The following is a 13,741-nucleotide window of genomic DNA, read 5'->3' as shown; positions in this document are numbered from 1 at the left end:
TTTCGAATTCCTTTAGACTATTTTCTCTTCCATTATCGTCGTGGGTGCCACTGGTACTGTATAAATCTCTATAGAACTCCTCAGCCACTTGAATTATCTCATCCATATTAGTAATGATATTGCCGGCTTTGTCTCTTAACGCATACATCTGATTCTTGCCAATTCCTAGTTTCTTCTTCACTGTTTTTAGGCTTCCTCCGTTCCTGAGAGCATGTTCAATTCTATCCATATTATACTTCCTTATGTCAGCTGTCTTACGCTTGTTGATTAACTTCGAAAGTTCTGCCAGCTCTATTCTAGCTGTAGGGTTAGAGGCTTTCATACATTGGCGTTTCTTGATCAGATCTTTCGTCTCCTGCGATAGTTTACTGGTATCCTGCCTAACGGAGTTACCACCGACTTCCATTGCACACTCCTTAATGATGCCCACAAGATTGTCGTTCATTGCTTCAACACTACGGTCCTCTCCTTGAGTTAAAGCCGAATACCTGTTCTGTAGCTTGATCTGGAATTCCTCTATTTTCCCTCTTACCGCTAACTCATTGATCGGCTTCTTATGTACCAGTTTCTTCCGTTCCCTCCTCAGGTCTAGGCTAATTCGAGTTCTTACCATCCTGTGGTCACTGCAGCGCACCTTGCCGAGCACGTCCACATCTTGTATGATGCCGGGGTTAGCGCAGAGTATGAAGTCTATTTCATTTCTAATGTCGCCGTTCGGGCTCCTCCACGTCCACTTTCGGCTATCCCGCTTGCGGAAGAAGGTATTCATTATCCTCATATTATTCTGTTCCGCAAACTCTACTAATAACTCTTCCCTGATATTCCTAGTGCCTATGCCTTGTCTCCAGCCTGCTTCTTGCCTACCTTGGCATTAAAGTCGCCCATTAGTATAGTGTATTTAATTTTCACTCTACCCATCGCAGATTCCACGTCTTCATAGAAGCTTTCGACTTCCTGGTCATCATGATTCAATTTGACACCGTCTACGATAGCCCCAGGTGTAGTGCTGATAGAAGTAACCCGCGTGTCATTTTAGAAAAGGGTCGAGAGAGCTTGGACCTTCGACAAGCGACACATCAGTGTGTGCGATTTCCGTCGTTTCCTCACTTCCAAATTGGTTCGTAAATTTGGCGGAGCGACATCACCAGCAGACCGAGATCTACTGTCTCCAGTCACAGCGGAACCAGCGTGAACGGAGACCTTCGACGTACTATGCATGTCTTGGCGGGCGCCGAAAACGGGACTTGTACTATCTCACGCCGAAGCCACTAGCCTGAATTACGCGGTAGTTAAGGGCCCAAACATGGTCAGTCCGCCCGTCCGATCCGCCATGTCTGCCCGCGTGCGGAAGCTCTCTAGCGGAGAGGGACGAGCGGTTGCAACTTTCCCGTCCGCACGCCTGCTCGCCTCTCATTGGCTGGTGCGAGGCGGACGGTGACGGGTGTCGACACAGCAAACATTTGGTGCTTGCTCGAAGTGAAGCGGGGACGCGAGGCATACGCTACAGCCGCCTCAGAAATAGTCTATTTTTCGCCTTCTCATGATTTTTACTAGAGTTACCTGGCACCCACGGAGAGAATCACCGAAGGCAGCAAGCCGGTGCACCCTTCCAGGCCTCAGTGCGTGACATCGGCGACAGAAACAGACGGAGCGCAGGAAGTGTGTTGTATTTACGAGATCGTCGAGGGGGGGGGGGGGATATTTGAAGTGAACTTCGTGATTTTTAGAGCGCAGCTCTTTGGCGTCCGTTCCTGGGTTTCGCGTCGTCGTCGGCGTTGTCGTCGGCGTTGTCGTCGGCCTCGTAACCAGGTCGCCGACGAATCTGCCCCGCCGCCGCGCATGCGCGCTGTCGGCTCTCCGGGCGAGGGAGGATGATGGAAGGGAGGAGGAGAGACTGTGGAGGAGGGCTGGCTACACAAATGGCTCTTTGGCGTCCGTTCCTGGGTTTCGCGTCGGCGTTGTCGTCGGCCTCGTAACCAGCTCCGCCCCCCTTTCATCCCCCCAGCGCTAGCAGCGACCGACTGATACCGCTTTCGTGAGTCCGCTACCGCACTCACGAAAGACGTCGTGCACTTCCTGCAACTCGCATTAACCGTCCATCGATCCACACCGATGTTACTAGTGGGGGACTTTAATGTTGACTAAAGACAAACAGCAATTTCCTAACACTTATGCGGGAGAACATCCCGTTCCTCTCGCTCGTAACGCGTCCCACGGCTGTGACAACCTCGCGAGGCACTTGTATAGATCTCGTCTTTGAGAATCAAGCATTGGTGTACCAAGTCGAACATATATCAGTCTATTTCTCCGACCACAAAGCTTCCTTCATGACTGTCAAGAACTGTTAGTGGAGTCTTTGTTAAAGGAATACGTGTGAAAAATAAAAAAAAAATTCTGTGATAGCGCATACATGTGTTGCTCGATTTCTTTGCCTCAATCTATCGAAAAGGTGAAACAGCTTATTTGCTGCGCTCAAATTTCGCATTAGGAAGTAACGTAATCGTCGGTAATTTTTTGTGCCATGCTTCGCGTGCGCGTCGCAAACGAGAAGTCTATCGCATACATGTGCAATCTGAGTGGCACACATGTTCAGTGCGTGGCGAAATAAGTAGTGTGTGATCGGCGCACCCAGCGTACGCGATTGGTATGTGTGCTGTGTATGCGGTTCGCTGCCGCGAAGTGCTGAATTCCTGCCCTTCGCAATTTTCAGAAGTAATGATACGATCAGTAGCGATAAGTTTTTATTGCCTCGTTATCGATGCCATTCCGCGTGTTCTATACAGTGTGGGAGCTGTTTTGCCGGCTGCGATGCGCCGTGGTTACCGCCACGTTCGAGCTGTTTCCTTGCTGTAATAAAGTGTGTTTCAAGCTACAAATCGTAATATATACGTGCGATGTGTCACAGCGTTGTGTAGGAGTGCTCGTTCTACGCGATGTGCACATGCTCAGAAGTGAATTGTGCAGAAGTGTTGCCGATCACGCTTTCATATGCAGTACCCTTATAGATAAGGCCTATCACACCAGCCTTTTCTGCTTCGTGCATGTATCGCTTGTTTCAGAAGTTACTGCCCTTTTGAAGGTGGTTCTATTGTGGGGTTTTTTTGGGAATATCATAATAGTTACGTCCGACAGGACACACCACGCTGTCCTGAAATGTACACACGCCTGGCAGCGCCAATGTCATGAAAGAAAATTTCGGGCAGGCTTGCTTTTTATTCTGTGGACATTGGTGTGAATAGCAAGAATTTCTAGATTGCACGAACTTAATTGCTTTATATTTTGGGGTGCAAGCGGCTTACATACCCAAAAATCCTAACTGCTTGTTTTTGGCTGGTGACTAAGCACCGAGTCTGTGTGTGAAGACACCAGTGATATGGTAGATGAAAACGTTATACGCAAGAACTGGATACTTCGTTCTTATTAAGTACAAATTATACGTTTGCTGACAAAAAGCAATATGAATGTAAAAAACGAGAACGTAAGACAAGCAATAACAAGTAACAAATAAGTGCCACAGGTTAGAAAGTTACAGTTAGAAAGAATGCAATTGTCTGGTTTCAGTCAAAATAAGTTCTTTTATCAGCAATATAAATTATTTGATTTCAAATTAATACTCCTATTGGAAACATCTCATGAGTATATATCTGCATAAGGTCACCGCTATACAAATTGCTTTTAAGCCACTGGTGATGAACGTTACACTCACTGCTTAACCTTCAATTCCTTGCTGCATGAAGTTAACCACTTACGCGCAACCTTTTTGCACAAAGTGAGAATTTCTTTCCTCGCTGAGCACATCATTTAAGGTTATATTTTGTTTGTAGAGTTTATAAGGTGCAAGTATTAGATTTTTATATACATGTTTGATGCCTCATTTTTGGTGGCTTACATATGTAAAAAAAGCAAAGGGCATTTCATGCATGATGGAAGATGAGAGGAGTGCCCTTCGGACAGCTTTGGGTCAATTATACAACCGGCCTTTCACAAAGAAGATCTTGGGTGCGTGGCCTCGTATTTCTATGTGCAAGGCCAAGACGGTGCTGGTGCGTTTCTTGAAATGCAAAGTGTAACGTTCTTTTTCTCTTCTCTTTCAATATCTTTTCACCATTCTCCAGTGCAGGGTAGCCTTCCGGGCTCAGCCTGGCTAACCTCCCCACTTTTTCCTTATGATTTCCCTCTCTTTTTCTCTAGCACTTGAACATGTATTCACGGGCAACCGATGGAAATGATACGGTCTATACATGTTTTTTTTTTTGTCAGCCGGGCAGCATGCGGGTCAAAGCTAGGCATTTCGCTTGGGTTCTAAATGCCGTTTGCCACTTCTTTACCATGTATATATAACAAGTTCCTTTTGTATGTACAAGCTGCTGAGGCTTGCAAGGACTGATTTAGTTTGTTCTATTGCCCATTAAACCGTAGCATAAGCTGTCGAGCAGTTGATGTTTTGTATTCGTTTCATGGATGTGTTCGCGCATGTTGAACTGTTGCTGCTATGGAACAATTCTTTTTCGACATGCCTTGAAGCTTACACCACCACACATGGGACGGGGATTGCTTATTTCTATCGGAAAACGCGAATCAAACAGACAAGTATGATCAATGACGCCAAAATCCCGGAAGACTGCTGCCTCTTTCCCGAGTGCATTTAGCGAGACCGCTACCAGTGGCGCATCTTTCGGCGCTCACTTCGCGTGTATAAACCCGTTTTCCCTGAGCAGCTTACTTTACCGGAATCGGATAAAGCTTTCGGCGGCGCGCTGCACGTTGCCTCAGCAAAAGTGCGCCAATACCAATCCATTGCTGTTTCTACCTTGCTTATGTACGATCAGCTGTCGGAAACGCAAAATGTGTGTTTGCTAACGCACTGAGCTTCATGCCTGCTTGAAAATGTGGAGTGGTAGAGTAAAGCCCTGTGCAGTGGTTGGCTGGAGAAATAGTAATTGGCATATTGTGGAATGGAATAAACATGTGTGATCTAGTACACTGAGCGCTGCTTCCTACGGACTGTCTGTGTGGCCGGCTCTGTGCGATTCATGATGTTCTAGAGGATAACAAAATGAAGTCATATACCAGCGTCCTATCGCTGACCTCGCAAGAACAAACTTCTTCCCCGGAATTTCGTAAATAGTGAGGCCCCTTCGATAAACAGTGATAAAGCTAGTAGCACTGCTTCGTGGCATAGTAAGCTTATCGCACTTTATATACACAGAACCACCCCAACACGCGGAAACTTACGCCCGCTCTAACAGCTACCTATAAAGAAAAAGTGAATGGCCGCTCACTTGAGTCAACCGACTGAAGCATCGGTGACGGTAACTACGTCGACAATCCACTAATGTTCATACCTGAACGTGATGACCCCCAGAGTTAGCTGGTGGCTAGCGATAACACATTTTTGCAAGAAGGTATAAAGGCCAGAATACATGGAGCGAACTTTCACGACGATGTTCGGGCGGCGGAAAATCAGCCGCGGCGCGACACCGAATGTTCGTCGGGCTGCGCTACATGGAGCGAAGACACGGCGGCCGCCGCCGGCGAGCCGCTGCGTTGTTATCAGTGTGGCTAGATGAGGCAAAAGCGCTGTAGTGAAACACATGACAAAAAAAAAAAACTTTAACGACAACTATTCTTGCTTTTGAATTGCGGAACACTCTAAAAACGCGTAAAATTTTGTTTAGAAATGTCCCACAGGATGGCACGCTTCTGAACAGCCGAAATTAATTTGTCGTTAAATTCCAGCCGCGCCTCTTTGAATACCACGAACACGAAAAGCGGGAGACCAGCGTGAACGATAGAGCGGGATCGGCATACACGGACAAGCGGGGAAGCCAGGTCGGAAGTCGGGGCGGATAGTGAGACCTGATTGGCTCGCTTTGGGGCGCCGCTCGTTTGCCGCTTCCGGTATCGCCGACGCCCGACGAACTTTTCTGCGCCAGCTGGATCGGCGGCGAACGACGATTTCTCCGCCGCCGCGCGTCGCGCGTACGCCGCCGGGCGTCGAACGCCGACTATTCGTCGCATATTCGCTCCATGTATTCTGGCCTTAACACAGCATTGAATATTTTCGTTGCAAACTCGCTTGTGCGCGGCAAGAACAACTTTATCGCAACTGAGCGCACCTGCGAGCGAGTAGGCAAAAAAAAAAAAAATCAGACGGTGCCCACATCGATAAACTTTACTGAAACAGAACTTAACGAAACAGAAGTTCACTGTTCGCCGCAGGCGTCATGCACAGCCGCTATAAACTAGGAAGCAACGGAGATACCTCAGTCAAGCAATGGACGCGTTACCACCATTTCAAACATGGTGGCGCACACGGGATCGCCGTGTAAAGAGTCAATATACGATGGAATGTTCCGTCTTTTGGGCATCACTGGCAAGAGAAATCAGGCTTCACTAACCGCTGCCCGGCTCACCCTGGCTAACCTCATTCCGCGGCTTAAATAGAGCGCATATGGCTCGGCGGCCAAGGCATGCTAGTAGAATTATGGGAATTTATCACCCCTGTATGTAGAGTAGTCGACATTGCTTGCCCGGGTGACGTTACGTGCGTGACCGTGTCAGCGTTACAACGTGAAAAGAAATGGCCGAGAAATCCCGAAAAGGCGCAAGCGATCGTTCATTGAATTATCGAAGGTGGTTCGGGGTGCTTCAATATTCTGCCATGTCTGACAAGTGATGCTTGGCCGGGACTACTACTGGAATCAAGGCTAAGCGCTCAACAAGTGCGTACACGCGTTTAACAAAGACGAACATAAGCAAAAGAACTGCATAGGCAAGATACAAGATGTACACAGGACAAATACTTTCAAGGCTATAGTAAAGAGAGTTTATGCCCCGCTGAAGCTGCAAACAAAACTGATTACAAGGCCCCGTTCGCGGAAAGCTCGCACAATGACACTGCTGGTACGTGTCCTTCAAGCCATGATTGCACTTCACTAATTTCCCCGGCGTGCACGCGTGTAAAAAAATGAATGATGGGATTTGAAGTCGCGAGGTTATGCTTGATGGCTTCAGCACAGGTAGCTATCCCTCGACTAAGCATTCATAGCAGCACACGTAGGACAGCCATTGGACGCGCAAAATTTGTACCCTATGCCCTTAGATCGACAAGGATTAGATTATTAGTGGCCCAAATGCTGTGGGCACTTGGGGATTTCAGACAAGCTGGGCCACTAAGCTTAAACAGAATTCTACACTTATTACAGGCAAAAAGCTCGGAAACACTGGCCCCAACAAAAGTGTATCTTACCAAAAGGATGGCCAGGTTGGTCGGCCAGTGTCTGGTCTGTCCGGTCACAAGTCTTCAAGAGGCGTCCTGTCTTGTCCGGCGCGTTACTCATAAACCATCCACAAACGTCAGCCCTGGGTTCACTGAAACTGGCAAATGCTAAACCGAGTTTGTCGAAGTGACCTCCTAGTAATTCTTCGGGCTTCTTTTGCAGCGCGACATGGAGAGCGGCAGCGAGGCGCAACTCGCACCTTGTCGTGGCGTGGACCAACAGACATGGCAGCGAACGCGGAGCGCACAAGCAGATAACGTCGTGCTCCAATAGCACGTCTCCGGGACGCGTGGCCATGACGCAGGCGTAGACGACACCTGCACTCTCGGTCTTAGCGCACTTGGTATGGCAACCCGGATACTTCAAAACAGTCGCCAATCGCTCATGCAGAATGAAGTGGGCGGTGAGCGTCGCCGTGGGAGTGGGTGCTCTGGTGACACGATACGAATGCCACGAGCGCAGCAGTTCCCTTTCCGCGAGGCAGCAGTAGAGCCAGGCAACGAGGAAGGTACGGGTCTCATCCGCATAAAAATCTTCCAGGGCAAGTCGAATGGAGTGAGTGGCCTGCATCTGCGTAACATCCGTCAGGTCTGGTAGCCACCAGATGTCGGCTTCCTTCAGGGACAGCAGTTCTTCCGTGGACATTCGGGCGAGTACACCGCAAAGCACTTCCAAGTCTCTTTGCGTCATCGCAAACGCTGAAAAAGGCTGGGGCGAGCTTCCTATAGCATCAGCATCGACCGTGAGTACTATGACCGTGCTCTGGCACAGTTCGTCGTCGTTGTATCGGTTGGGGCTTCTGTGCTGCGCAGTATAGTTCTCCGTTGCGGATGAACCAAAACCTGCCTGCAGTCAATGCAGTCCAGTCCGCAGCGTAATGACTACACCGGTCTGCAGCTCATGGGCAGAATAAAATGTTAGCAGGCGCGTTGCAGGTTATTGGCGTTTTCTTGCGCTGGCTTCCACAGCGCACTCTAAAATTCTGCATTCCACAAGTACACGTCACATGAGGTGTTCCTTCACTTCGAGCATGGTTGCCACAATCTTGATAGAACACCTACCTAAAGAAAGTAACGATATAAATGAAGCTGAGCAAGCTAGACCATAGACACCCTATAGAGCGAAACCAGGACCATGACGCTTTCGTTTTTCATTCTGGCGCATTCCGAACGCGTATTCGCGTGAGCTGAAGCCTGGTAGGAGAAAAGCCACTGTTCTTGTACCTGTTGTAAGCAAAAAAGGAAGGGGAGAATTCACTGGCCGATGCACGAAAAACAGGCAAATGCGCCCGCTACGCGACTCTGCTGTCCGCAATACAATTAATAGGGCTAATAATGACATCCCAGACTTATAAGGGGATATACTCGGGGAGTTGTGCCTTTTATGCAGGGTGCATCTTAGGACCTTCAAGTGGCTACAAGCAAAAAGTAAGTTTTATTTTCCGCACCTTTCAGAACGAACTCGACTCCTTCGGGGGGGGGGGGGGGGTGAATGACGACGGCGATGTAGAGGGCGTAACCTTTAAGATTTTATAGTCGACAGGGGGGGGGGGGGAAGCGGGAGGCGGAAAAATTTCAATTTCTGCGAAGTTAATTTTATGACCCCTGTCTTCACAGTGTCCGGCTTAGGTTGGGGGCGGGGGAATCAAATTGCTTGCAAATAAACCGAAATTTTTACAACCGAGAGAGAAAGATACAGAGAGAAAAGTGGAGGAAAGACAGAGAGGTTAGCCAGTGCAAGTACTGGCTGGCTACCCTGTGCTGGCGAAAGGGCTAAAGGGAATAAAAGGTGAAGCAACCGAGACCCACAAAAAACGAAGGCTTAAGTTATTCCAAAGGACACCTGTGTTATCTTATATTCACGGTGTAAGCAAAGAATCATCTCGCAGCGCACTTGGCCTACAACCAAGAAGTCAAGAAGAATTGAGCAGCATCTCTTTCACCCCTTCCTTCCGCCCCCTTACCCTACCTCGGCTATAGAAACTTAAAAGGACGATATCCCCCTCATCGCTCTGCCCTGATGAAAGAGCCGAGTTGCTTCCGAAGCGTCGGGAAAATAAACCTATTTTTTTGGCTGGGGCCACGTGAGAGTCATAATTGTATTTAATCCAATCAGACATGCAATCCTGCCAATTGTATGGCTTTAAGGTTACATATTGAGTGCAGGCCAGCTAGGGACATGATATGCCTTTGTGCCCACAAGCCATTGTGGATAAACTGGTATTCAAGAAATTTGCAGGGTTAACCCAAGCGCTCATCCGCCCCTGTAGAAGGGTTTTTAAACGGGGCTCGAAACGCGGGTTCTCCTGCCCCAAACATTCTGGCGCAATCGCCCGTATCTGGCAGGTTCATGTCTGGGTGCAGTTTGCACGTCTTCCGTCGCAAACTGCCTCGGCAGAAGAGGGAGGGGAAAACTTTATTCTACGGAGTGGGTCGCTCGTAGCAGCTCTTGATCCAGAAATAATAGAGCTCCCTTTTCGTAAATCATAAGGAATGTGACACTGATGCCTATGCCAGCACATAGATCAGACAAGCCCCGGCCTGAAGCCACTGGAAAGAAAAATTGTTGACGAGGGAGCAGACACGCCAGTAATTATGGCGTGTATCCTTGGTGTAGCGCACGCTTCAATATACCAAGTTTGCAAGGTTGCATTATGGACTATCTTGTGATCAATCGAAATCCTTCTGTCCTGTGAATGGTACTAGGTGGGCGCGACCGACACATATATAAATAAAAGTTCTGGACAACGTAATAATTTCGAAAACATTCCTTTACTATCAGTTTATAAAGTGATCATCATGCAGCATGTGAAAAGATCCAGTGAGTTTGTATTGGGGCTTTCGTGATGGCTTCAGAATGTCAGGGTGAAAGCGTTAGCGCACATCTGTAGCGTACTAATACGTAAACAAATTGCGTGCACGACAGCTACTTACGATAAGCGTGTAGAAATATACGGGGATGAAAGTTTGTCCTGCGCATGGGCCTACAAGGAGAACGAGCGCTGGCCAGGAAGTGCTACGGCGGGATCGTTGCGCATCTGAAATATGCTGAAACCATCCGATAGGGATGGCATGAAAGTTGTACAGCATTTTGGATGACAAAGGACGCGCGTCGGTATCAAAGATTGTTTTTGCTATATGCATCCAGCCAAGCTGTGGCCACACGGCCATACATACCCATGAGCGCTAGAGAAGCGCATGCGCTTCATGCGTTCTAGCGCGCCGGTTCCCAGTCAGGTCGTAATCCGGGCACATGTGCCTCAAGATGAGTGGTGAAATTGATAATGCGAAATTGCAGCATGTCCTACTGAATACTGTTTCCACCGCTCGGTAGGCTGTATGTTGCGGAGCTGCTACTGGCACGTGACGTTGCAACCCAGGTTGCCCATATTCACCCGTTTTTGAAAACAACTAAAAAATTGCCTGAAGGCTTAGCTTGGTTAAGCCTGGAAGATTGCGAAAGCAATACCCTTGGCTGCGCCTTGGTTCGGCTGATGGTGTGGACATGGTTGCCCTGTGTTAAACTTATGGCTATACATCATCCGACATAGCGCAAGGCAGCGCGCCGACCACTGCGAGGAGCCGATCTGTAGCCCCATTTATCCTCCAAGCGTGACGTCACAACAGCGAGCGCCCTCTCTCGGTAGCGCCGCAGCAGCGGCGCGCAAGGCTTCGTCTCCACCATCGATGCCGCGAGCTGGGGCCCGGTCTCTCGGTCGGGCGTGACGTCACACCAGCGAGCGCCCCTCTCGGTAGCGCCGCAGCAGCGGTGCGCAAGGCTTCGCCTCCACCATCGATGCCGCGAGCTGGGGCCCGGTCTCTCGGTCGGGCGTGACGTCACACCAGCGAGCGCCCTCTCTCGGTAGCGCCGCAGCAGCGGCACGCAAGGCTTCGTCTCCACCATCGATGCCGCGAGCTGGGGCCCGGTCTCTCGGTCGGGCGTTACGTCACACCAGCGAGCGCCCCTCTCGGTAGCGCCGCAGCAGCGGTGCGCAAGGCTTCGCCTCCACCATCGATGCCGCGAGCTGGGGCCCCGTCTCTCGGTCTGGCGTGACGTCACATGGTCACGTGATGCGCAGCGGTGTAAGGAGGCGCCACGACCACCGACGGGCCGAAAATGCGAGCAGTATTGCTTTCGCAATAATAAAAAAGGTCTCAGTTTCGTCCGAAAGGTAAAACAAGGATTGTCATAGCTGTGACGAAGAAGATCGGCAGGCTGAAAAGCCCCATTGACATCGCGTGGCTCGTGCCCAGTTCGCACGCTGGCTGCGCCCTACCTGCTGTTGCCGCGTTGGTCGCTGCTTCTCTACGACCCGAATAAACCCCCCTTTACATAGCAAATAAATCGATAGCTGTACGAACTAAGGATTGCAGCTTTTTCGGACGTATAACCTTGTAAATATAGCCATACTAACTAAATTAACACGCATAATGTCACGCGCGCACAAGCAAACATGAACACACATCTCACTCGATGTGCGTGGAAATTCGCTGTGAAAATACCGGAGCAAGGCAGCGACAGCAGCAGCGAGCGATTTGACCTTCGTACTACTCTCGCATCAACGCGAAGTAAACCACGGGAACACAGTGTTATGCTACAATGCGGTCATTCAAAGTTCACACTCAGTGGTTTTCTTCAACGGTCAATATCAATAGCATTATTTTCACATAGTCAACCTGCAAAATACATGATTATGGAGAACTTCCAGGAAGCATGCAATACCATGCCTTTGCGTAGCCCACTACCTGCTACTGCTACTCCTGCATATGCATAATTGTGCGATACTTCTTTCTTAAGAGCTGCCTACAGAATGCGGGACGACCATGCCAAGTACTTCGTCACTGATGGCCAGATCCCTTAGGAAGAGTCCACGATCATGGACAGAACGCTGTACAGTGGTGAGTAAAAAGTTTATTGGCATACAGAGGGTCCTTGATATGGTGAAATTCAGCGACGAAGCTCATTTTCGCATATGCCCCTTTGCTGCTTCGCTTCCATCACTTTTTTCGTGCATAATGTTTTTTAATGCCGTTATTGTGTGTATTTGCTGATGTGTATTAAGTAAACGCAGCTGTTGTGCGATTGTCATACGGAAGAAGTACCGTATGTCGTGCGCTTCTTTCGTTGACTGGGATGCTTTTACTGCACGCAATTGATGTAGACACTCTGAGGCAGTGTCGACATGTAACACTGATTGTGCAGATCTGAAAAAAAAGAAACATAGTGTATAGTTTAGCAACATAATCCTCACACAATGTGTGTCCTTATCTTGCCTAGAGAATCAGTGGTTGAAATCCTGGGGATCTTCTCTGGCCTGTTCATCCAGAGGAGAAAATTTAAGTTTACATTGTCAATCACAGGTTGTGCTACAAAGTCGCATAATATCTGCGGATAGGATAGCACGCATGCATGCGGACTTTTTATGTGATCCTGATGCGACTACTTGCCTTTCAGCATAAAACGCTGCATCTTGGTCTCTATCCTCGCTGTATCTTGACCTGCAGAAGAAATTGCTGTTACCACATATAGATTGCACTGAACCTAAACATATAGAATGAAGTCAAGCTTATTTTCAGAGATTTTCAGGTCAACACCTCTTAAAAAGAATACTTTCACCAATCTGGTTCGATGACTGCAGGTGTCACGCAACGTGGCGACGATCCTGCTCCAGAAAACTCGTCCACTGAACTTGCATCACAAATGGAATCCTCCAGCTGGCTTGGCTCGACGACCTCCGTGCTGCTTTCCGTGCTTGTGCTTTGTCGATGCACGACTGGTGTTCTGTGTGTGTCATTCACCAAAAAAAGAGCACGCGAAACACTTTTGAGCTTCAAATATTCCTCACAGCTTTGTAGAATATTGTTTGCATGAAATGAACATGGGCTGTTGCTTTATTAAAGCAACGCAAAATTACGTAGGACAACTTGAGAAATAAGATCTTTCAGTTGAATTTTCAAAATATGTGCCATGCAGTAATGCAAATACGCACTGAAGCCACAATACATTGAACTCAGTGCAATTCCAGCGCAGTTATTTGGTTCTGTTCCCATACGACTCCATTTACCTTTTAAAGGGACCCTGAAACGATTTTGACGATTTTCTACAAACGTACGGAGTCGTTAGAGTAGGTCCTTCTGATCATTAATTGACGCATATAAGTGCTCCGTGTAAAGCGTGTAATTTATTATAAGGTTTTCAAAATGCACATCGCTGCCGATCGCAGCACGCTGCTCGGCGGAATTTTAAGCCGCCCCTACCCATATGACGGCAATCACCCATATGACGTCAGTGGGGCGAGCTATCCGATTGGCTGACCAGGGCGCGTGATCGATAATTTTTCCAGCATTATGGTAAACAATGATCTTTGTAATAGTTGGAATGTTAGTTCATTTGTTTTTATAAAAAGAAAGTAACATAAAGAGAATGCACAAGAACACTTTTTCAGTACACTTAAGTAC

General features: G+C 48.4%; 1 protein-coding gene and 1 long non-coding RNA gene across 2 annotated transcripts in view; one reads left to right on the top strand and one right to left on the bottom strand.

The window, feature by feature from the left end:
• Positions 1-8,464, bottom strand: part of LOC135921257 (uncharacterized) — a 24,490-nt gene extending 16,026 nt beyond the window's left edge. Inside the window, exon 1 of the mRNA XM_065455569.2 lies at positions 7,253-8,464. Within this exon, the coding sequence (XP_065311641.1) occupies positions 7,253-7,973 (721 nt within the window). The 5' untranslated portion in view covers positions 7,974-8,464. The remainder of the gene's footprint in view (positions 1-7,252) is intronic.
• Positions 7,885-13,741, top strand: LOC135921258 (uncharacterized). Its single transcript, XR_010570507.1, has 3 exons — positions 7,885-8,025; positions 12,081-12,181; positions 12,922-13,741. It is a non-coding gene; the product is annotated as an uncharacterized lncRNA (long non-coding RNA).

The sequence above is a fragment of the Dermacentor albipictus genome, chromosome 10 (assembly GCF_038994185.2).
Source record: "Dermacentor albipictus isolate Rhodes 1998 colony chromosome 10, USDA_Dalb.pri_finalv2, whole genome shotgun sequence".
Taxonomy (NCBI): domain Eukaryota; kingdom Metazoa; phylum Arthropoda; class Arachnida; order Ixodida; family Ixodidae; genus Dermacentor; species Dermacentor albipictus.
The sequence above is the reverse complement of the archived record's forward strand: the minus strand, read 5'-3'. Positions and strand labels throughout refer to the sequence as shown.